Source organism: Chanodichthys erythropterus, chromosome 12, assembly GCF_024489055.1.
Source record: "Chanodichthys erythropterus isolate Z2021 chromosome 12, ASM2448905v1, whole genome shotgun sequence".
Classification (NCBI taxonomy): Eukaryota; Metazoa; Chordata; class Actinopteri; order Cypriniformes; family Xenocyprididae; genus Chanodichthys; species Chanodichthys erythropterus.
Window position 1 is genome coordinate 24660535 of NC_090232.1, and position 24501 is coordinate 24685035.

General features: G+C 45.7%; 1 protein-coding gene across 2 annotated transcripts in view; it reads left to right on the forward strand.

Moving 5' to 3' along the window:
* The window catches only part of LOC137031650 (radixin), a 572796-nt gene that overhangs the window by 364243 nt on the left and 184052 nt on the right, over positions 1-24501 (forward strand). The window contains exon 5 of one of the 2 annotated variants that reach the window (XM_067402757.1): positions 14655-14667. The exons of the other annotated variant lie outside the window; for it this stretch is intronic. Within the exon in view, the coding sequence (XP_067258858.1) occupies positions 14655-14667 (13 nt within the window). The remainder of the gene's footprint in view (positions 1-14654; positions 14668-24501) is intronic. 2 annotated transcript variants of the gene reach the window in all.

Here is a 24501-nt window from a genome sequence, read left to right on the forward strand (position 1 = left end):
CCATCTGCACCACCTCCATCGAGAGTCCAGTTGAGAAACGTTCCACCGAGATCCCAGAATGCTACGCCCCCTTCAGTGACGTCTTCTGCCTGCAGAAAGCCTCCAAGCTGCCTGCACACCGGCCATGGGACTGTGCCATCGATCTGCTTCCGGGTGAGCCAGTGCCAAGGGGTAAGATCTATCCCCTTTCCATCCCGGAGGAGAAGGCCATGGAGGAATACATCAAAGAGGCCCTTGCTCAAGGATACATCTGGCCGTCTACTTCCCCTGCTGCTTCGAGCTTCTTCTTTGTGGCTAAAAGGACGGAGGCTTGAGGCCCTGCATTCACCATCAAGTTCACCATCAAGTTCCGTTACCCCCTTCCTCTCGTCCCAGCGGCCCTGGAACATCTCTGTGGTACCACTGTGTTCACGAAGCTGGACCTCCGCAATGCTTACAACCTCATCCGGATACGCGAGGGGGGCGAGTGGAAGACCGCCTTCATCACGCCCACCGGCCACTATGAATATCTTGTTATGCCGTATGGCCTGGTCAACGCCCCCTCCGTATTCCAGGATTTCATACATGAGGTGCTCCGGGAGTTCCTCCACAAGTTCGTGCTAGTTTATATCAATGACATCCTGATATACTCCCGGAGCCTGGCCGAACATCGCCACCACGTTGCGGAGGTCCTCCGATGACTTTGCCAGTTTCATCTCTTCCTCAAGGCCAAAAAGTGCTCCTTTCATCAACCTTCTGTTCACTTCCTCAGGTACATCATTGATCACAGTGGCATCCGGATGGACGAGAGGAAGGTGGACGCCATCAAGACCTGGCCAATTCCTACATCCATAAAAGAACTCTGTTTCCTCGGCTTTGCCAATTTCTATCGACGGTTCATCAAGAATCAAGAATTATATCTCCATAACCCATCCACTCACCAACCTGCTCCATAACCAGCCCAAGTCTCTGTCCTGGACACCAGCTGCCACCAATGCCTTCGAAAGCCTCAAAGAAGCCTTCACCACTGCTCCCCTCCCTAACCCGGACCTCCCTTTCATCGTGGAGGTGGACGCCTCCACCACAGGGAACTCCTAGCCGTGAAGTTGGCTCTAGAAGAGTGGAGGCATTGATTGGAGGGAGCCAAACATCAGTTCCTTGTGCTGACAGACCATAAGAATCTAGAATACTTTCAAGCCGTCAAAAGGTTAAACCCTAGACAAGCACGTTGGGCCTTATTCTTATCCCGGTTTGACTTCACCATTTCCTATCGTCCTGGATCAAAAAATCTCAAAGCAGACGCTCTCTCTCGACTTCATGCTCCTGAAGAAACCACCGCAGAACCTGAATCCATCCTCCCTAGTTCCAACATCGTGAGTCCCATCTCGTGGTCAGAAGAGACCATTCCCTCCTCCAATGCCTCCACTAACCCTCCGCCGGGTTGCCCACCTGGCTTGCTATACATCACCCGAGCACGACGCACTCCACTTATCCACACAGCCCACTCTTTGCTCAGCACTTGCCACCCGGGGGTCAATGAGACCCTCTCGTTGCTAAGGGAACGCTTCTGGTGGCCGAGTATGGCATCTGATGTCAGAAGGTACGTGCAGGGCTGCAGGGAGTGCGCCATCTCCCATCCGGCAAGCTCCATCCTCTGCCCGTTCCTAACCGACCCTGGTCACACCTAGGAGTGGACTTTGTAACGGATCTACCCACATCAGAGGGCTGCACCTGCATTCTAGTAATCATCGACCGTTTCTCCAAGTCATGTCGTCTAGTTCCACTAAGAGGGTTACCCACCGCCATGGAGACAGCTGAACTTACGTTCAATCACGTGTTCAGGTACTTCGGAATACCAGAAGACATCGTCTCAGACAGAGGTCCTCAGTTTATCTCCCGAGTGTCGAAAACCTTCCATTCGCTCCTAGGTGTGACCGTAAGCCTATCATCGGGATACCATCCACAGTCGAACAGGCACGACCACCAGGACTCTTGGAACCAGTATTTGGGTTGGGCCGAGTACGCACAAAATTCCCTGCGTCAACCTGCCACCGGACTCACTCCATTCCAGTGCGTGCTCGGTTACCAACCCCCACTGTTCCCGTGGACCGGGGAACCATCGGATGTCCCAGCTGTGGATTACTGGTTCCGAGAGAGCGAGAGGGTCTAGGACTCAGCACAACACCATCTGCAGAGACCCCTGCACAGACGCAGGATGACGGCCGACCTACGTCGCTCTCGCGCTCCCACCTACCAGCCCGGACAGAAGGTCTGGCTGTCGACAAGAGACGCCTGTGTCTGTCCTGCAAAAAACTGAGTCCCAGGTACATTGGCCCATTCAAGATCCTCAAGCAGATCAACCCGGTGACATACAAGCTACAACTCCCCTCACAGTACCGCATACACCCCACGTTTCACGTATCTCTCCTCAAGCCTCACCATCCCTCTGTTCCTCTCTCCACAGGGCCTGACGTGGCAGCCGCCGAATCCCCCCTTCCACTCATTGTAGAAGACGGAGCCACCTACGAAGTACGGGACATCTTGGACTCCCGGCGCCGGGTAGGCCAGTTGGAATACTTGGTGGACTGGGAGGGATATGGCCCTGAAGAATGCTCTTGGGTCCCCAGGAATGACATCCTCGATCCCAACTTGCTACTCACCTTCACGCAAATCACCCTGACAGACCTGCCCCACATGCAAGAGGATGGCCACCTCGACGCCGGGGTCCTCGGCCCTCAGTAGCGGGCCATGGGGGGGGGGGGGGGTTTGGTACTGTCACAGACACGTCAGGCTCTACCGCTCACCAATCACAGCGCACTCAATCACCAGAATACTGATCACCGGCACCGGCACCTCATCAGCACCTCATAAAGAGTCTGCATAAAGAGCACTCACACACAGCACTCGATGTCTGGTCTTGTTTGCATTAACATTACCTGTATGCTTACCTTAAGGACTCCCCACGATCTACTTACCTGCTTCCAAGAATCTCCTCGTGTGTTCTCTCCTCTCCATGTGAGTGCTCCCTACCTCCAGCGTCTCCAGTATCTACAGCGTCTCCAGTATCTCCAAGGTTCCCGGTACCTGTTAACCACAAAAGACTCAGTTATCATCCATTCATCTCAAGATACCACTCTACTACACTGTTTACTCACCTGCACTTCTGCCACAGCTCATTCTGGTTTTCAATAAAGCTCATCTAACTGTTCAAGTCCGTCTCTGTCCCTTCTGTGTTGTAACAGTATGTATATGTTTGTATTTTTGAAGGAATAACGTTTATGCGTGGTTATTGAAAAAACAAAAAACTTAAGTCACTGAAATAAAGCCAAAATATATATATTAAATCTTTGTTCACAAGACTTCTGGGTATTTGAGGTTGTAGACTAGAGTTTTTGCTTCAAAATGAGGTAAAAATTATGCTGCCTGCTTGTTCATATAAAACAATAGAGAGATTTAAATTTTCTAAAACATCTTTGGTCAAGAAACACAGTATGTGTGGAGGCGTGAATCCTCATGTATAATGGGTGATTCTCACCTGAGAAGACAAAAGAATCACATAATAATGACCTGAAATGACTTGCATATTAATGAGGCCTTTCAGTCAGGTAGGCTGTGAAAAAACCATCTATGATCATGATTCAAATCTCATCATGGTGTAAATCAAACATACAGAAAAAACAGCAATACTGTGAAATATTATTACAATTTAAAATAATGTTATTCTATTATATTCTTTAAAATATAATGTATTTCTGTGATGCAAAGTGTCTGAACAATTATGTTACCTCTATGGCATTTCATATAGGCTTTTAGCTTAAAAGCATGCACATTTGGAGAAATATTGATGGATTCTCATGTTTATGTCAATTTTCTATACAGAGGAGTATTTATTCATTATTTATTGTCGTCACTGTGAACGCTGGATACTGTTTACAATTCATACTTGCAGCTGGAGGGTGCTCTGTACATCTTTAGTCCACAAATGCCAATGCTAAAGAAGAATAGGCAATCCAGGAAATAACTGAACTAACAGAGGCCAGAGATCGCTAACTATGGCTATTCAAAACACTTTTCAAGACAGTAAATACACGATTGAGACGATGAATGCATGCATTGACTGAATTTGCGTCTGAATAGTGCTCGTTCCGTGGGTGTGGCCGCATTAGCAGATAATGAGCTGAATCACGGATTTCTGACATGGCTCTCTTTTCATACAGATCACATTAAACACAGAATGTTTGTTTTTGATTTGACTTACACGATTTAAAACCTGACATTTCAACGTTTTTTTAGACATAAGACTATTTTTTTTGTCATTAGTATTCACTAAGTTACAGTTCATTTTCTGAGAACTATCAGATTGGACTTCCTTCAGAGGGAGACGAGAGATCATGCATCATGTTAGTTTTCTTTATTTTACAAAAAGCACAACATTTTGTTTTTACTCTGAGTATACACAAATAAAAGAAGATATTCCACAGATTAAAATGGTGTATAACTCTTAATTGTATGTGCAACATTAACAGAGTATTTTGAGTCTCTTTCACATTGGTAAGAAAAAAAACGCGGTGGTATCGCCAGCGATACCTTCAGACCTCAGAGTGTTAAACTGTCAATAACTTTAAGTAATACTGTGCTACGCGGATATATTTACATTCTGCGATATAAAAAATTATAGCAAAAAATTAGTCACTTTATCCCTCATGTGGTGTTCAAAACCCTATAACACTCGTGGTGTTCCCGGTCAAAAATGACCGGCCCATAAAAAAAAGCTTATAAATCACTCATTATACCATATTTTCACCCAATCTTGGATTCAATCTTTTTGTCAACATGTTCTCTTTCAATTAGGACTGGTTTAAAATTTTGATTTGCATCTGAATAATCATAGGCCTCATTTATTTGAGAGTAGGCATCTCATTTTTTGAGTAATTTTTTTTAGATTTTGGAATAATTTTGGAAATATTAAATAAAATCCGAAGAAAATTGGTATTGTTGATTGCACTAGTCAACTTAAAATTTTCACCAGGAATTTTGTTTTTAAAAACTTTTATTTTGTATAAAATGGTACATTGTCACACTTGTGGTGTTCCCGGTCAAAAATGACCGGCCCATAAAAAAAGCGTATAAATCACTCATTATACCATATTTTCACCCAATCTTGAATTCAATCTTTTTGTCAACATGTTCTCTTTCAATTAGGACTGGTTTTATATTTCTGTTTGCATCTGATTAATCGTGGGCCTCATTTATCTGAGAGTAGGCATCTCATTTTTTGATTAATTTTTTTTTAAATTTTTGAATAATTTTGGAAATATTAAATAAAATCCGAAGAAAATTGGTATTGTTGATCACACTAGTCTACTCTAATGTTTCACCAGGATTTTTGTTTTGAAACTTTTGTTTTGTAAAAAATATGGCACATAGTCACACTTGTGGTGTTCCCGGTCAAAAATGACCGGCCTATAAAAAATAGCTTATAAATCACTCATTATACCATATTTTCACCCAATCTTGGATTCAATCTTTTTGTCAACTTGTTCTCTTTCAATTAGGACTGGTTTTATATTTCTGTTTGCATCTGATTAATCGTGGGCCTCATTTATCTGAGAGTAGGCATCTCATTTTTTGAGTAGTTGTTTTTAAATTTTTGAATAATTTTGGAAATATTAAATAAAATCTGAAGAAAATTGGTATTGTTGATCACACTAGTCTACTCTAATGTTTCACCAGGAATTTTGTTTTGAAACTTTTGTTTTGTAAAAAAATATGGCACATAGTCACACTTGTGGTGTTCCCGGTCAAAAATGACCGGCCTATAAAAAATAGCTTATAAATCACTCATTATACCATATTTTCACCCAATCTTGAATTCAATCTTTTTGTCAACATGTTCTCTTTCAATTAGGACTGGTTTTATATTTCTGTTTGCATCTGATTAATCGTGGGCCTCATTTATCTGAGAGTAGGCATCTCATTTTTTGATTAATTTTTTTTTAAATTTTTGAATAATTTTGGAAATATTAAATAAAATCCGAAGAAAATTGGTATTGTTGATCACACTAGTCTACTCTAATGTTTCACCAGGATTTTTGTTTTGAAACTTTTGTTTTGTAAAAAATATGGCACATAGTCACACTTGTGGTGTTCCCGGTCAAAAATGACCGGCCTATAAAAAATAGCTTATAAATCACTCATTATACCATATTTTCACCCAATCTTGGATTCAATCTTTTTGTCAACTTGTTCTCTTTCAATTAGGACTGGTTTTATATTTCTGTTTGCATCTGATTAATCGTGGGCCTCATTTATCTGAGAGTAGGCATCTCATTTTTTGAGTAGTTGTTTTTAAATTTTTGAATAATTTTGGAAATATTAAATAAAATCTGAAGAAAATTGGTATTGTTGATCACACTAGTCTACTCTAATGTTTCACCAGGAATTTTGTTTTGAAACTTTTGTTTTGTAAAAAAATATGGCACATAGTCACACTTGTGGTGTTCCCAGTCAAAAATGACCGGCCTATAAAAAATAGCTTATAAATCACTCATTATACCATATTTTCACCCAATCTTGGATTCAATCTTTTTGTCAACTTGTTCTCTTTCAATTAGGACTGGTTTTATATTTCTGTTTGCATCTGATTAATCGTGGGCCTCATTTATCTGAGAGTAGGCATGGTCAAAAATGGTCACAATGGCCGGCCATTGAAAGTGAATGGGAGAGACTGAAAATAACAGAACAATTTAGTTTTCAGGAGCATGTTCATTATTTTCATGTACACATATGAGCATATGTGCTTGCAAACATCGAGCCCTTGGACCTGTGCATGTATCGATACATTTATACACACGCTACCCAGACACACACGTTAAAATACACAAACTTTTTTGAGTATTACACACATTCTTTTCCACAGAGAGAAATTTGACCCTACCCTAACCTGCATCTAATATACATTTATCCATCTGACATTACCACACACACACATATACAAACACAAACTGGCCGTGACTGCAGTGACCCGGCTTCAAAAGAATCTTTCTTTCATGTTCTTGTTAAAACACGTTAAAACACACAAACGTTTTTGAGTATTACACACATTCTTTTCCACAGAGAAATTCGATCCTACCCTAACCTGCATCTAATATACATTTATCCATCTGACATTACCCCCCCCCCCCCCACACACACACACACACACACACACACACACACAAACACAAACTGGCCGTGACTGCAGTGACCCGGCTTCAAATGAATGACAAGCAAGGTGCTGTGAGGCATTTATATATGCCTGTGGTATCGCATGATGTATATTTGTAAATATTGTCTAGTTCTGTGTGAGAACCTCACAGTTCCAAAACAAAATGTTATAATTTTTTGTCTGGAAGCTGTGATGAAACAGGAACATGAAAGAAAGATTCTTTTGAAGCCAGGTCACTGCAGTCACGGCCAGTTTGTGTTTGTGTGTGTGTGTGTGTGTGTGTGTGTGTGTGGTAATGTCAGATGGATAAATGTATATTAGATGCAGGTTAGGGTAGGATCAAATTTCTCTCTGTGGAAAAGAATGCGTGTAATACTAAAGTTTATAAAATATTATGTAATACTTAAGTGTGTGTATAAAAAAGTTTGTGTGTTTTAACGTGTGTGTGTCTGGGTAGCGTGTGTATAAATGTATCGATACATGGACAGGTCCAAGGGCTCAATGTTTGCAAGCACATATGCTCATATGTGTACATGAAAATAATGAACATGCTCCTGAAAACTAAATTGTTCTGTTATTTTCAGTCTCTCCCATTCACTTTCAATGGTCGGCCATTGTGACCATTTTTGACCATGCCTACTCTCAGATAAATGAGGCCCATGATTAATCAGATGCAAACAGAAATATAAAACCAGTACTAATTGAAAGAGAACAAGTTGACAAAAAGATTGAATCCAAGATTGGGTGAAAATATGGTATAATGAGTGATTTATAAGCTATTTTTTATAGGCCGGTCATTTTTGACTCTGCTGCTCCGTTACTGAACTGCAGATTAGAAGCCAAGCAGACACACACTCCAACAGAACGGATGTATATTCAAACTTGATCGATAGAAGACACGCACAGTTGTCATTGGCCAGATTCTTTGATGATGTTCAGATTAACCAATCATGCTCAAAGCAACATGGAGAGACAACAAATAGTGCTGCAATATGTAGAAAAAAAAGATTGCAAATGTATATTTATTTTTTATTTGTAGGCTGTTGCATTTAATTAATTGGTCAAATGGCGTTTTCACATATGCTTACAACCAGGATTAGGTGTTTGTGTGCTATTCACTATTCACCTATTATTTCCCTATGAATTTAGGGTTAGGGTTAGGGTTAGGGGAAGAGTGTGTGTACATTTTTGTCTGTACTTGTGACTTACAGTTACATTCACATGACAATAATGACCCTTTTGCATTTTAACAATCCCTGCTTTAGAACCACTCTACTTTTCTGTATTTGCCCTTTTACATTGCACAGTGCTATACAACCTGTTGGTCTAGGGTTATTCCACTGTGGTATTTTTGGTATGTAAACTGAAAATGTTAAAATGCTGTCTAACTAATTCAACAATAATTGAGAACTTCAATAATAAGCATTTTCTCATTAATTTCAATACTGTAGTGTTTGCAGCAGCATGGTGTTTCCATAATACAGACATGCACATCTGACAAATTGAGGGTTATAAATTTTCCATTAAATGTGTGTTTTCCACACATTGCATGCTGGGATGCATTCCAGTACTTTCAGACCATTTTCTCCATTTTCTGCTTTTTCTAGTTTCAAATGTTTCAATATAGGGTTTCTCTCTCACACTCCAAATAACAAATGCATATTCTGATCAGATAACATATAACCAATACTTTAAAATCCTGTATTCCACGAGTGTGTTTGTGAAAGTTGGTGAGTGTTTTTTGGGGAGTTTGAGCTTGTAAAGAATATGCATGCTTTCCTCATCTCTATTCACAATTTGGATCAACTGGTGTGTTCAAAGGCCTGTAGCGTATGCACACGTATCAGGATAATCAATAAACTTTGGAGTTTTCAGAACGCTTTTAACCTGATGAACTTTGTTTGTTAATCACTAACTCGGCTCCGGACGACTGTGACTTTCGGCAGGTTTGTGGACCTGAGAGAGTAAACAGAAAACGGCAACTTCCTCACTTTGCTGACTTCAAAAGGAGTACCCCACCCCCCACCCCCAGAGACTGACCAGATCCACATTCCAACACCCCACACACACAGGGACACACAAAAACACACAGACACACACAGAAACACACAATCATACATTTTGAACTGTATTTGTAAACTACCACTATGCTGAAATATATATTTCATATATTTTTAGGGCCTATGCATGTTTCCTAGTGTTTAAATGAGTGTATTTGTGCTAGTGTGCATTTTAACGATATAATTTTGTCTGTAAACCATAACTTCTCTCCTATGCCTTTCTGACCTATCGAGTTTGGTCTCTCCGTAAAGCTCCGGACACGAGCTATTCACTGAGATATGTCACACAGCTGACAAATGCATTTTTCTATGTGTTTAATGATACTGTGAAGAACACACTCCTTTTGGAGATCTGATCTGATAATCATAAATCATTGGATTAAGTCGTGAGGCCAAACAAAGGGAAAGCTTTCCCGCCAACTTTGCACCCATGTTATTGGCTACCCCACCTCAAGGAGGTGTGTCGGCTTATCTGTCATAAAAGCAAGACGCACAATTTCTTGTGTGTTCTCTCCCGATTGTCTCACGAGCATCTTGTGCACGTTTCCCGGACCTCTCCGGTGACCACGCGCTGCCATCACGCTCAGCTTCGGGATCGCCATCTTCCAGCGAAACTCACTCTCGTCCTCAGTTCAAAAATTCCCGCGGAACGGAGGAAGCCAACGAACTGCACCAGCGCTAACCTGAAATTCGACACACGCAACCAATGCAAGTATACTGCCGTTTCTCAATCTTAGATGATGAAACTGATTTCCATGCTGGCTTAGGACTGTTTGTGAGTTTGCTAATTGCCTTCTCTCTTTCCTTCTCTACTTCCACTCTTGTACATAGGTGTGTATTTTCTTGTATATATATTTAGATGTATAACCTCTGTATTCGTAGTTTGCATATATTAAAACGTTATTCACGCGCGATTGTTCTGTTTGTTCTTTCAGCTGAAAACCAAGTCACTTTTACGTTTTTTCGATCGCTTTATGCTTTGATGTTATAATAGCAAGTTATTTTCATGGCCAGATAATAACTCTGTTTATAATATTCTGTGTGTTATAACAGAGACACCGGAGGCAGGAATAAAAGCAGTTAAGATGTTTATTGAGCAAACAGCAGAGCAAAACGGGTGGTGAATGAAGTGGTGGAAGATCTCAGAGGTGGAATGATAGATAATACTGTCCTTGATGTTGTTGCAGATGAATGAAGAGGGAGACGCTGGAGAAGGCAGATGGAAACACTCACACACACTGGTAGGTAGGCACACGAGGAGACTGGAGACAATGGAGACGAAGGAGATGATGAGGCTGGGTAAGTATCGCCTTGGGAGTCCTTGAGGTAAGTTTACAACTGGTGTAACACAAACGAGACCGGACAGTGAGTGTGTGTGAGTGTGGGGTTTAAGTGCTGGTGTTGATGACTGATGTGATGAGCTTCAGGTGGCGGTGATTAGTACGCTGGTGATTGGGTGCGCGGGTACTGAAGTGAGGTGGAACCTGACGTGTCTGTGACAGTACCCCCCCTCCCACGGCCCGCTCCTGAGGGCCGAGGACCCCGACGTCGTGGTGGTCGTCCTCGAGGTCGTGGGGCAGGCCTGTCTGGGTGGTTGGTGTGGAAAGCCTGTAACAGAGCAGGATCAAGGATATCATTCTTGGGGACCCATGAGCGTTCTTCGGGGCCGTAGCCTTCCCAGTCCACCAGGTATTCCAAGAGACCACCACGGCGCCGGGAGTCCAGGATCTCTCGTACCACGTAAGCAGTTCCATCGTCCAGGATGAGTGGAAGGGGGGGCTCGACGGCTGCCACGTCAGGTTCTGTGGAGGGAAGAACAGAAGGGTGGTGAGGTTTTAATAGTGACACGTGGAAGGTGGGATGAATTCTTTTGTACTGTGCAGGGAGTTGTAACCGGTAGGTGACGGGGTTGATCTGTCGCAGGATGGTGAATGGGCCAATGAAGCGGGGACTCAGCTTCTTGCAGGGCAGGCGCATCCTGATGTCCCTGGTGGACAGCCAGACCTTCTGCCCCGGTTGGTAGGTTGGAGCGTGGGAGCGCCGAAGGTCGGCTGTCATCTTGCGCCTGCGCAGGGCTCTCTGCAACTGGTGGTGAGCTGAGTCCCATACCCTCTCGCTCTCCCGAAACCAGTAGTCGACGGCAGGAACGTTGGAGGGTTCCCCGTTCCAGGGGAACAGTGGGGGTTGGAAACCGAGTACGCATTGGAAAGGTGTTAATCCAGTGGTGGCTTGACGGAGGGAGTTCTGGGCGTACTCGGCCCAACCCAGGTACTGGTTCCAGGAGTTCTGGTGGCCGTGACAGAAGGTACGCAGGAAGCGGCCGATCTCCTGGATCTTCCGTTCCGTCTGCCCGTTCGACTGAGGGTGGTATCCAGACGATAGGCTGACGGTCACACCCAGGAGCGAGAAGAAAGCCTTCCAGACTCGGGAGATAAATTGAGGTCCTCTATCAGAGACAATGTCCTCGGGGATTCCATAATGACGGAAGACATGGTTGAACATTAACTCGGCTGTGGTCATGGCTGTGGGTAGACCCTCCAGGGGAATGAGGCGGCAGGCCTTGGAGAAACGGTCTACGACGACTAGAATGCATGTGTTACCCTCAGACTCTGGGAGGTCGGTGACGAAGTCGACCCCCAGGTGTGACCAGGGCCTCTCAGGAACGGGCAGAGGATGGAGCTTGCCGGTGGGAAGATGGCGTGGGCTCTTGGAGATGGCGCACTCCCTGCAGCCCTGCACGTACCTTCTGACGTCGTTGGCCATGTTTGGCCACCAGAAGCGCTGTTTGAGCAGCGAGAGGGTCTCATTGACCCCCGGGTGACCAGTGCCAAGTGAAGAGTGAACGGAGTGCAGGAGTGGAGTGCGTCGTGTCCGGGTGATGTAACGCAAGCCCTGGGGGCAACCCGGCGGAGTTCGTGAGGAGGCATTGGAGGAGGGGAGTGTCTCTTCTGACCACTCGATGGGGCTCATAAATATGGATTCGGGCAGGATGGTGTCGGGGTTTTCATTCTTTTCCTCGGGTGCATGGAGACGTGAGAGAGCGTCAGCTTTGAGATTTTTGGAGCCTGGACGGTAGGATATTGTAAAGTTGAATCTTGAAAAGAACATCGCCCATCTGGCTTGGCGAGGGTTGAGTCGTTTGGCAGCCTTTAGGTACTCGAGGTTTTTGTGGTCAGTGAGTACCTGGAACGGATGGTTAGCTCCCTCCAACCAATGCCTCCACTCTTCAAGGGCGAGCTTGACAGCCAGGAGTTCCCGGTCCCCGATGTCGTAATTGACCTCCGCCGGGTTGAGCTTGCGGGAGAAGAAGGCACATGGATGGAGCCTACTTGGATTCCCCTGCTGCTGTGATAGGACCGCTCCCACTCCGGTGGTGGAGGCGTCCACCTCAACGACGAATGGCAGGTCTGGATTGGGGTGGACGAGGAGGGGAGCGGTGGTGAAGGCTTTCTTGAGGTGTTCAAAAGCTTCGTTGGCAGATTGGGACCAGGACAGAGACTTGGGCTGATGACGGAGTAGGTTGGTGAGTGGACTGACGATGGTGCTGTAGTTCTTGATGAAACGTCGGTAAAAGTTGGAGAAACCTAGGAAGCGTTGGAGTTCTTTTATGGTACTTGGGGTTGGCCAGTTCTGGATGGCGGACACCTTCCCCTCGTCCATCCGGATGCCACTGTGATCTATCACGTATCCCAGGAAGTGGACAGAGGGCTGATGGAATGAGCACTTCTCTGCTTTCAGGAATAGATGGAACTGCCGTAAGCGTTGGAGGACCTCCGCAACGTGGTGGCGATGTTCGGCCAGGCTCCGGGAGTAAATAAGGATGTCATCTATATACACTAGGACGGACTTGTGGAGAAACTCCCGGAGCACCTCATGGATGAAGTCCTGGAATACGGAGGGGGCGTTGACCAGGCCATACGGCATAACGAGGTACTCGTAGTGGCCGGTGGGCGTGACGAAGGCGGTCTTCCACTCGTCCCCCTCGCGTATCCGGATGAGGTTATACGCGCTGCGGAGGTCCAGCTTCGTGAACACAGTGGCACCACGGAGGTGTTCCAGGGCCGCTGGGACGAGGGGAAGTGGGTACCTGAACTTGACGGTTATCTTGTTTAGGGAGCGGTAATCGATGCAGGGCCGCAAGCCTCCGTCCTTCTTGGCCACAAAGAAGAAGCTTGAAGCAGCAGGGGAAGTAGACGGGCGGATGTATCCTTGGTTTAGGGCCTCTTTGATATATTCCTCCATGGCCTTCTCCTCCGGTACTGACAGGGGGTATATGCGTCCCCTAGGCACTGGTTCACCCGGCAACAGATCGATGGCGCAGTCCCATGGCCGGTGTGGAGGAAGCTTGGAGGCGCGTTGCGGGCAGAAGACGTCACTGAAGTGGGCATAATCGGGTGGAATGTCGACGGAGCGCTTATCCACAGGACTTTCGATGGAGGTTGCGTTAATGGAGATGTCTTTGGAGAGAGGAGATCTTGGAGTAGGAAGGTCTGGGAAGCAGCTGTAGAAGCAGTGGTCGCCCCACTTCAGGACTTCGCCCGTGCGCCAGGAGATGGTGGGGTTGTGTTGTTCCAACCATGGACGCCCTAGAACCACGTCAGCGGTGGATTCCTCCAGAACCAGCAGATGGATGTTCTCAGTGTGGAAGATACCCACTTGCAGCTGAAGTGGTCCAGTCATCCGTCGGATCATTCTTCGGCTCAGGGGTTTGCCCGTGATGGAGTGGACCTTGTAAACATTCGGAGAAGGCGAGGTCTTGAGCCCGAGGTGTCGACAGAGGGCGCCGGAGATGAAATTTCCTGCTGACCCTGAATCGAGGAGCGCCACCACTGAAATAGAAGCATTAGCAGCAGTAAGGTTTACTACAGTAGTGAGTGGTTTCATTTTTTGGATTGAGGGAATGATGGCACTCACCACGGGTCGAGGAGGACGAATTGGGCATGTGGAGATTACATGCCCAGGGGAACCACAATATAGACATAGATTCAGGGTCAGCCGTCTCTGTCTTTCTGTAGAACATAAGCGGGAGTTATCCACTTGCATTGGTTCACTTGCTGGTTCTGGGGAGCTGACGGGTTCGAACCGACGGAGGAGTGTGGTGGTTGGTAGCTGGCTCTGGTGCTCTAGGAGGCACGACTGCATACGAGAACCCACGCGGATGGCGAGTTGGATGAAGCGTTCGAGTCCTAGGGAGTCCTCGTATGCAGCGAGATGCAACCGCACGTTGGGCTCCAGCCCTTGTCGAAAGGTGGTGATGAGGGCTTGTTCGTTCCAACCACTGGTTGCGGCTAGCGTTCGAAACTGCAAGGCATAATCATTAACACTCTTATTTCCTTGTTTCAGATTGTACAATTTCTCACCAGTAGACGAGTCGGTCAGGGGTTTTCCGAAAACTTCTCTGAAGTGAGAGACGAATGCAGGGTATGATTTAACGACAGAGCTTCCTTGAGTCCAGAGGGAATCCGCCCATAGAAGGGCCTTACCTTGCAGTTGTGATATTACAAACGCTATTTTAGCCGTGTCGGTGGGGTAGAGGTGCGGTTGCATCTCCAGAACCAACTCACACTGCAGAAGGAATCCGCTGCATTCCTCCGCCGATCCAGAGTAGGGCGCCGGTTTGGCCATGGGACTGGCGGTGAAGACTGGAGAAGCAGCCGTGGCGGTGGAAGCGGAAGCGGAAGCGGCAGCAGCGGTGGGTGCTGGTGATGGTGATGGTGGTTGTGAGGTGAGTGCTCGACGTAAAATGTCCACGAGCTCCTGAAAGGGGTCCTGATGGCTCATGCTGATGCTTAGCTGTTATGGTCCGGTCTTCTGTTATAACAGAGACACCGGAGGCAGGAATAAAAGCAGTTAAGATGTTTATTGAGCAAACAGCAGAGCAAAACGGGTGGTGAATGAAGTGGTGGAAGATCTCAGAGGTGGAATGATAGATAATACTGTCCTTGATGTTGTTGCAGATGAATGAAGAGGGAGACGCTGGAGAAGGCAGATGGAAACACTCACACACACTGGTAGGTAGGCACACGAGGAGACTGGAGACAATGGAGACGAAGGAGATGATGAGGCTGGGTAAGTATCGCCTTGGGAGTCCTTGAGGTAAGTTTACAACTGGTGTAACACAAACGAGTCCGGACAGTGAGTGTGTGTGAGTGTGGGGTTTAAGTGCTGGTGTTGATGACTGATGTGATGAGCTTCAGGTGGCGGTGATTAGTACGCTGGTGATTGGGTGCGCGGGTACTGAAGTGAGGTGGAACCTGACGTGTCTGTGACACTGTGAGGGACTTAGTTTGCTGGACAAACGAACAGTTTCTCTAAATAATTATTAAACCAGAACTAATCATATATGTAAATGATTATAATTCGTTGTAATTGATTCACAATATATGTTTAATTCCCCGTTGGGTCGATATATGAATCATAATTTATTCATAACCTTATGAATTATTATATTCATATTTCATCCATACATTTATTAATAACCGCTACACATTCGTTACAGGCCTGAAAGTTTAAACCTGGAGAGCAGAGCAGCTTTGTACACTTTAAAAAGTTTAGTTTAGTACACTTTAGTTTGCCATACATAGTTTGCTTTGTATCCAGAATTACAGCTAAATATAAAACCAATAAGGTTTACTTTAAAATTACAAAGAAGAATGTTAAATTGTTAGTATGGATATCACCCTTTAATATAATGAGCTACATGTTTAATTACAGATTATTATTAATTATGTAATTTTACATCAATTTGTATACAATTTAACAAAACCGAAAAAATAGTTTATAAATACTGTAATTTTCCTGTATAAAAACATGAGAATTACTGTCATTAATGATATAACACTTAAAATAATAGTCAAGTTGTTAATTTACAGATATTGTTTGTAATTTTACATAGTTTTAAACATAATTTAAAATTTACAGAAAAATACTGTAATTTTTTTTTTAAAGGATTAAAAAAAAAGGATTTTTTTTTACAGTGTGGCAACCATGCACACGCACTCTCTCCATACTGCGAAAGAGCAGATGATCTGTGTTACTTCACAAGCCATTTGTGCTGTTCGTGACTAAATCTGCTTAGTGATGAACTGTAATGAATCAAAAATGTGGATCTTGACCATATTGTTTGCGATTGAGGTTTCTGAATAAATGTGTTACAATACAAAGTTTTTTTGAAATACAAATTTTTTTTTTTTTTTTTTTTTTTTTTTTTTATAGAAAAACATTAATGTCATTTGTTATTACTATTAGGGAATTTCACTATTTTAATTTTTGAAATAAGTTTTCATAATGTAGAGAGTGTGTTAATTAATTTGATAAATACTTATATTATAATTTATATGATATATATTTTATAAATTCATTTATAAAATAAATCAGCAAACTAGAGGTACAACTTGGCTAAACAAAAACAGGACAAGGTTGCCTAAAATGATGCTAACTAAAAATACATTTCACACCGGACTAAGACTAGTGCGGAATTGTTAGTGTCTCCTAAATGTAGTTTGATCACTATGGGTGCCAGGTCTTTTAGTGTTGTGGCTCCCAGGTTGTGGAATGCTCTTCATCAAGACATCTGTCAAGCATCCTCCCTTCTTTCTTTCTTTAAAAACTCCTAAGAACACTTTTTTACATTTTTAAAATTAACACAAATTTACAGGACATTAGCTCAGAAGGATAGAAGAAGAAAAGTAGCTGATCCGCCATTGCATGCAAAGTTTAGAACAAGAGCCATAACAAAGATGGAGAAGAATATGCTGCTGTGTTTACTGTGTTGTATTGCTCTTTCTGGACTCCACTTCGACTACTGCACAGTACATCACAACTGTGCAATATTACCACCTAGTCTATCTCAACATTAACCTTTCGCATGCGCTGATGTAAGTGCACAGTCCACACAAACACAAAAATTGGGCTGCATGCAGACGTGCATGCTGACGTGCATGGACCTTCCTGAAAATTACATCACGTGGATAGTGCACAGACTGTCGGAAAATGCGGATGACCAAAGTATACTTTGGGCTTACCACAGAGCAGAGCATTTAAGGGAAGCAGAACGGTAATTTCCTCTGGAGCTGAGAGAGCCTTTCTGAAGATTCCTTATAGATAGCCTAAAGAACCTTATACATAGTCTAAATGCACAGTAAACATTAAACTTAAGAATGAAGAAGGGTAAGAAATTGAAAGGGAGTGTGGAGAAACTTAGTTGGAAAAAGCACCTCACCGCGAGGTCTTGTTTTCCCTGTGATACATTTCCAAGCGTTTATATCTTGTCTGCCTGTCTGTTTCCCGTCTACGATCCTGTGCCGCCTGTCTTGACCTTTGCTTTGTATACTGCTGTTATCTGACCCCTGCCTGTACGACCACGCTCACTTTTAATAAAGCTGCATTTGGATCTTACTCTGAGTCCCGCCTTCGTAACAGAAGACCTCGCCACACCCAGATCCAGCAGCTTCTGTGAGCGTTATCAGTCTCAGCATGGACCCAACAATACAACTGGTCAGCCTTCGCCAAGGTACCCTTACCCTCGAGGTGCAATTTCAGAACTTTTTGGATATAGCTTATTTATATGATCTGCCAGACTGTGCCCTCATAGACTTCTTTGGTTATGGATTAAATGAACCATTGAAGACCTGTCTACTTACCAATGGTCCCCGTGGATCATTCATGGAATTCCTGGACTTTGCCCTGCTCGCAGTTGGTTCGACTTTCACTGTGGGTGTCGCGGAGGATTCCGACACCATGGTGAATCCCGTAATGGCTGCCATGCCCGAGAACACGCACAAAATGGCGGCCGCAACCACAAGTCACGCATCCGCTGATCACCCAGAGCAACGGCACTTCTCCGCTGATCGCCCAGAGCAACAGAGTCACGCCCAGAGTCACGTCTCTAGATCAGTCAGAGAGCGGAGAGGGTTGCGTTTCAGTGTGGCTGATCCCCCACTGACTTTAACACGAGCGGTTGGCATTCCTAAGCCTCAGCCGGCCGCTTCGCACCCCAGGCAGTCGGCCGCGTCGCACCCCAGCCAGCCGGCCGCGTCGTTCTCAAGTTCACCTGTTGCAACGCTCTCAATTTCGCCGCTTGCAACGCTCTCAAGTTCGCCGGTTGCAACGCTCTCAAGTTCGCCGTTTGCAACGCTCTCAAGTTCGCCGGTTGCAACGCTCCCAAGTTCGCCGGTTGCAACGCTCCCAAGTTCGCCGATTGCAACGCAAGTGCCTCGGACGCGATGGACAAAATGGCTGCCTTGCCAGTGCCCACGGGCAAGATGGCCGCCCCTGCAATGCGTAGGGATGTAAGGAGTGTTCCAGCCAGTGAGTCCACTCCAGAGCAGCCTGCTCTCCTGGTCAGTCCTGTTCTGGCCCAGAGGGCTGTGCTCACTTTCTATGTTTTGGCTGTCCTACGTGCGTTGAGGAGAAACTCTAACTCTATGGACTTTGGAGCAGTCTGCCAGCCAGAGCAGGCCGCTGTCGTCCCAGAGCAGCCTGAGCTCCATGGCAGTTCAGTCAAGGCCTGGAGGATGGTCTTGGCCTTCTACTACTTGGCGTTCTTGCGTGCTTGGAGGATGCACTCAAGTTGTATTGACTATGGACCTGTCTACCAGCCCGAGCCTGCTGCCGTCACTGAGCGGCACGTTGCCGTTCCAGAACAGCTTGTGGCCATCCCAGGGCTGCTCGCTTTCCCTGATACGGCCACGGAGGCCATCACCGAGCTGTCCGCTTCCTCGGATATGGACACGAAGTCCCCTTGCTCCACCCTGCTGGCGCTCCCTGAGCTCCTTGCCCATCAACCCGTTACGTCCTCCGTTGATTTCCCCAAGAACTTTTTTGGGGGGGGCAGTAGACCTAGGGGTGGGGAGTTTGTGGGTGGGGTTCCTGCCCGGTCACTGCCTATAACAGCCTCAGAACTATTATGGCAAACTATGGACTGCAACTTATTATGGCCATTAATGGACTCTGACCCGCCGTGGTCATCTATGGACTCTAACCTGCCATGGTTGCCCAAGCCACCTGACCTGCCGTGGCTGGCCAAACCCCCTAACCCGCCGTGGCCGCTCGTGGCACCTGACCCGCCGTGGCCGCCTGAACCACCTGACCCACCGTGGCCGCCGAGGCTCCTGACCCTCCATGGCTGCCCGGGTTCCTGGATCTGCATTGGGGACCTCGTTCCCGTCGACATGCCAGTCTCCAATGCAACCAACCCCACCCCCCTCCCTAGCTGTTCCTTTTACGCCGCGAGGACGCGCCTTCCGGGAGGGGGGCGTTATGTCACGATCACGTCTGTTCCTGTCACATCCCGAACTACATTTCCCATGATCCTCCATTGCTTATCACCTGCACTCACTTCACAATCACTCCACACTAATCACCACACCCAGCTGCCACACATTACTTGGACTATAAAAGACTCATACACACACCACCTCACCGCGAGGTCTTGTTTTCCCTGTGATACATTTCCAAGCGTTTATATCTTGTCTGCCTGTCTGTTTCCCGTCTATGATCCTGTGCCGCCTGTCTTGACCTTTGCTTTGTATACTGACCTGTGATTGACATCTGCCAGCCCTGACCCTCTGCTTGTTCCTGACTACGATTCTGCCTGTTCCCTGCTGTACCTGTTTGCTGTTATCTGACCCCTGCCTGTACGACCACGCTCACCTTTTAATAAAGCTGCATTTGGATCTTACTCTGAGTCCCGCCTTCGTAACACTGTGTGAGATTGTTACTCTTGTTATCTGATAACGGCCGAAATGTCATGTTTTTTAATTAATAAAGTTAGAGCGCTGTAAGAGTTTTGCACCTTTGTGCAGTTCATATGCATTTTAATTTTTTGGTTGCACCTCTTCTTCTGTTGGTAGAGCACCTCTTTTTAACATTTGTGATATACTAACAGCAAAGTTTTTTTTTTTTTTTTAATGGATAAAAAGAAGTTTGAAATACCTTTGCAGCCATATACTGTAAATGAACATCCCAACATCCACACTGATGAGAGAATGCCGTTTAGACTAATATGTAAATATGCAGATATGCAGTAAATATGTAAATAATCATCTGTTTATAGTGATATGGATACTGTATGTTTGCATGAGCTCTGCAATTTGGCACTATCCAGTCAAGTTTTGTCACAGTTATATATAGCCTACTACTTTATAAAATATTTGACCATGTAGGTGAAAACAAAGGCTAGTTTACTTTCCTGTGTTTTGCTTGGAACTCAGAAAGCACCCTGTCAGTATCAGATTCAGTTCTATTTTGCGGCTTATTGCACTTTTAATATTGATTTTAAATATCAAGCACATCCTGCTCTTTAATTACTCATTCATCTATGTTACATTATTAATAACTTAAAACAGTCCCGTCCACTGAAAGCTGCACAGATTATCATACGGAAATGAATACAACACATTTATGATGGTAATATAACTTTATTGTCAGACAAAGTCTGAAATTTGCCTGTGTTAGAGTGAGTTCATTCACAAATATAGAACCATACTACATAAACAAAACCATTACAATCATATGAAAAAGATATTTAATTAATTAGTTAATTTTATGTAACTTATTCAACTCTAATACAGCTTTATTGCCCAAAGGAATGCTTTAATATATTATAGGACATAAAAAGGTCTCTGTGGCACTACCTGATAAATTTGTTTTGAAATGTTTCAATAAAAGTATGTTTGTCCAGTTACTTTTTTCCCCCCTGCCATTCTAAAAGTTACAATTACCACAAACAAGCTATGTAGCTGTTGTGTGTTTCCATATGTGTGAACACAATTTTGCAGCAAGCCAAACTCCATTTAAATAAAGACTGGATATCTGTGAACATCTGTGAAGATGTCATCTATAACAAACTATTTAAAGAAGTTATCTTAGATATAGGCCTATGGAAAGTTTTTCTGAACCCTTTTTTTTTTTTACTCTTGAAGCGCACCCCATTTTGAACCCCAAAAAGGAAAATGACATGCTTGAACTCAAATGGTTGTCTTTCCTTAACCGTTTGGAGCATAGTTGTGGTATCATTTGAAAGTAGACAAATTGAGCTTTATTCTCAAAGTTTTAGAATTAATATAAGTAAAAAAACAAAAGCAAAAAAAGAGAAAACATTAGACAAGCTGAAGTTTAATAGAATGAAAATATTTTTTGCATAACATTTTTATCATAAAAAAAATAATAAATAAATAAAATAAATAATAATAATAAAGATGCCTGCGAAAGCTAGAAATACACTGGGCCCAAAGCCACAAGATTTTGTATGCATTTTTGTATGCTATTTGGGATTAGTAGGACCTGGTAAATATAACAACTAAGCATTGTATTTGAACAGAAATTAGTTTTTGAAAAAAAAAATGATGTCCTCATATGGGGTCAGTAAGTTTATTTTACTATATAACACAATAAAATCTCCAGTTTGTAACAAAGTATAAAACTGGTTATTTCATTGACTGAACATGGCTTTAGCAAAAACAGAAAAAAAAAAAAAAAAAAAAATGCAACATGCATTCTTATATTGTTCATTTTTCTGTTGAACATCCTGATAACTCATAGTTCCCATTCAGTCGGTCACGTTCGAAGTATGTCGGACAGACCAACGAATAGGAATCTCGTTAGAGAGGCCAATCTACTTCGAGTGTAACTAAATGAGCCAATGCACATTGGCATGCAATCATATGCATCAGCTGCTTGCCTCGCAGCGCGGGTATATAATGAGCAGCAGGTGCGTTGCATCTTCCGCTTTTCGCTTCGGAGCCAAACTTCTGCAACACTGAAGAAAGCTACTGAAAGCACGAGTGTGAACAAGTCAGCTCTTCAAGACGTCTCTTGGTTGCGGTGCAGGCGGCCAGCGCAGCAGCGGGACCGTTTTCTCCTTTGTTTTTTTCTTTTGCCTTTTTATTAGAGCAAAAAGCTGTATTCAGCATGAAGGCTGTTCTCACGGCTGGTGAAACGGTGCGCCTAGAGCGCTAAAAAGCTGTTATTACAGCTGGTAAGAGAGCGCCTTCAAGGAGAGTGCACATTTCCCTGTCTGTGCTGCAGCGGCTTTTCCCCTGCGTGCTTCAGCACCTAAAAGAGTCAGTCCTTGAAAGAGCTTACACGAGTAGTTTGCGTCTTTTTAAAGATTTCGTTCTACTTGTGTGTTTCTGGATGCGGTCGTTACCTGGCACCTCGGGATGGTCACCAACGCTGTATCGCGTGCTTGGGCTTAAGGCACGCTGAGGCGGCGTTTGTGGATGAGTCATGTACCCATTGTGGGAAGATGACCGTCGTGGAGCTGCGGTCGAGACTCCACTTCCTGCAAAGGGGTGGAGTCCCGGTCCGGAGGCCTCATTCCAATCCTCCTCAGAGGGTTGCTTCGGGCGGCGGGGCTGGTGACTTGAGGATCACGGTGAGCGCGTTTCCTTCGGGGAACCAACCCCCTAGGAACCCTCACCCCTCTGGCGCTCCGCAGCCAGTAGAGCTTCCGGGGGAACGCGGTGGACCACCCCAGAGGTGTGTACCATCCGTATCCTTCGGAGCTCCCCAAGACGACCGGATGTCGATCGTTGCATCGGAGGGTGAGCCTGACGCTTCTGGGGATGAGGATTCGGCACAGTTGCCTCCTTCGGGAGTGACTACTGTGCCCGATTCGGACCCGGAAATGATGGCTATGCTTTTTCCGGGCCGCCAACAGGGTCAGGCTCGTGTGGAATCCTCCACCGTGTCCCGAGCCATCGAGGTTGGATGATTGGTATCTTCCTTTCTTCCCGGAGGAGCATGAAGAGCTCACTGGCATGTGGATGGCACCTTTTACTGCCCGAAGCCGTGTTGGTGGGTCCTCCTCCCTCACCACCCTTGATGGTGGAGCGGCTAAGGGTTATACGCGCATACCCCCTGTGGAACGGGCCGTTGCTATGCAACTGTGCCCTAACTCCACCTGGCGGGGGGAGCTGTCTCTCCCTTCCCGGGCCTGTAAGTACTCGTCGGATCTTACCGGCAAGGCTTATCAGGCCTGTGGGGAAGCCGCTTCCGCCTTACATGCTATGGCGTTGTTGCAAGTCCATCAGGCAAAGGCACTGAAGGACCTGCACGAGGGTGGTCATGATCCGCAAGTTCTGCAAGAACTTCGTGCCGCGATGGACCTCGCGCTTCGTGCGACGAAGGTTATGGCGCGGTCAGTGGGTCGTGCGATGTCCACCATAGTGGTCTAGGAACGCCATCTCTGGCTGTGTCTCGCGGACATGAGAGATACCGACAAGGTCAGGTTTCTTAATTCCCCCGTGTCCCAGACCGGCCTTTTCGGTGACGTGGTTGAGAACTTCGCCCAACAGTTCTCGGCTGCACAAAAGCAGTCTGAGGCCATCAGTCACATCCTGCCGAGGCGGTCAGCTGCTGCACCTCCACCGCCGGCGGCACCTCAGACTGCCCGTCGCCGAGGTCGCCCCCTGCAGCCGCCCCCACTCCCACGCCCCAGCAGCAGCAGCCTCCATCCAAGCGGCGTCGTGGAGCCGGTCGCGGGCGGGGTGCCCAGCCCGTCCAGCCACCCCCTAAGAAGAAGGGTGGCAAGGTCAAGTCCAAGCGGCCCTAGGACGGGCGACCCGCAGATGAATGGGACTACTCTTCAGGAGGTGGTGACCGCACTGCTCCTTCCCCCGGAGGAGGGCCAGGTGGAGAATCCTTTGTTCTCCTTTTTTATTCCGCCACTGGCTCAATGGCCAGCGGTACCCAAATTTTCAATAAAAGAGCAGTTTCCTCTATCTCCGGGTCCGGAGAGGGCTTGGAGAGCAGTGGGAGAGCTATAACCTCACCACTCTCATCCACCTCTTCTGTCGCCAGCCGACAGCAGCGAGCAGCAGTGAAAGCACTACAGTGAAAGATGCCGATGCCCCTGTCCTGCGTGCGGAGATCGCAGTCCTACTGGCGAAGGACGCGATAGAGCCGGTCCCTCCAGCCGATTTGAGGTCGGGGTTCTACAGCCCCTACTTCATTGTACTCAAGAAAAGCGGCGGGTTACGACCGATCTTGGACCTGCGAGTTTTGAATCTGAGCCTCCACAAGCTACCGTTCAAAATGCTCACGCAGAAACGCATTTTCGAGTGCATCCGTCCCCGAGATTGGTTTGCAGCGATCGACCTGAAGGACACGTACTTCTATGTTTCGATTCTTCCGCGACACAGGCCATTCCTGAGATTCGCGTTCGAAATTCGAGCATATCAGTACAGAGTCCTACCCTTCGGGCTGGCCCTGTCTCCCCGCGTCTTCACGAAAGTCGTGGAGGGAGCCCTT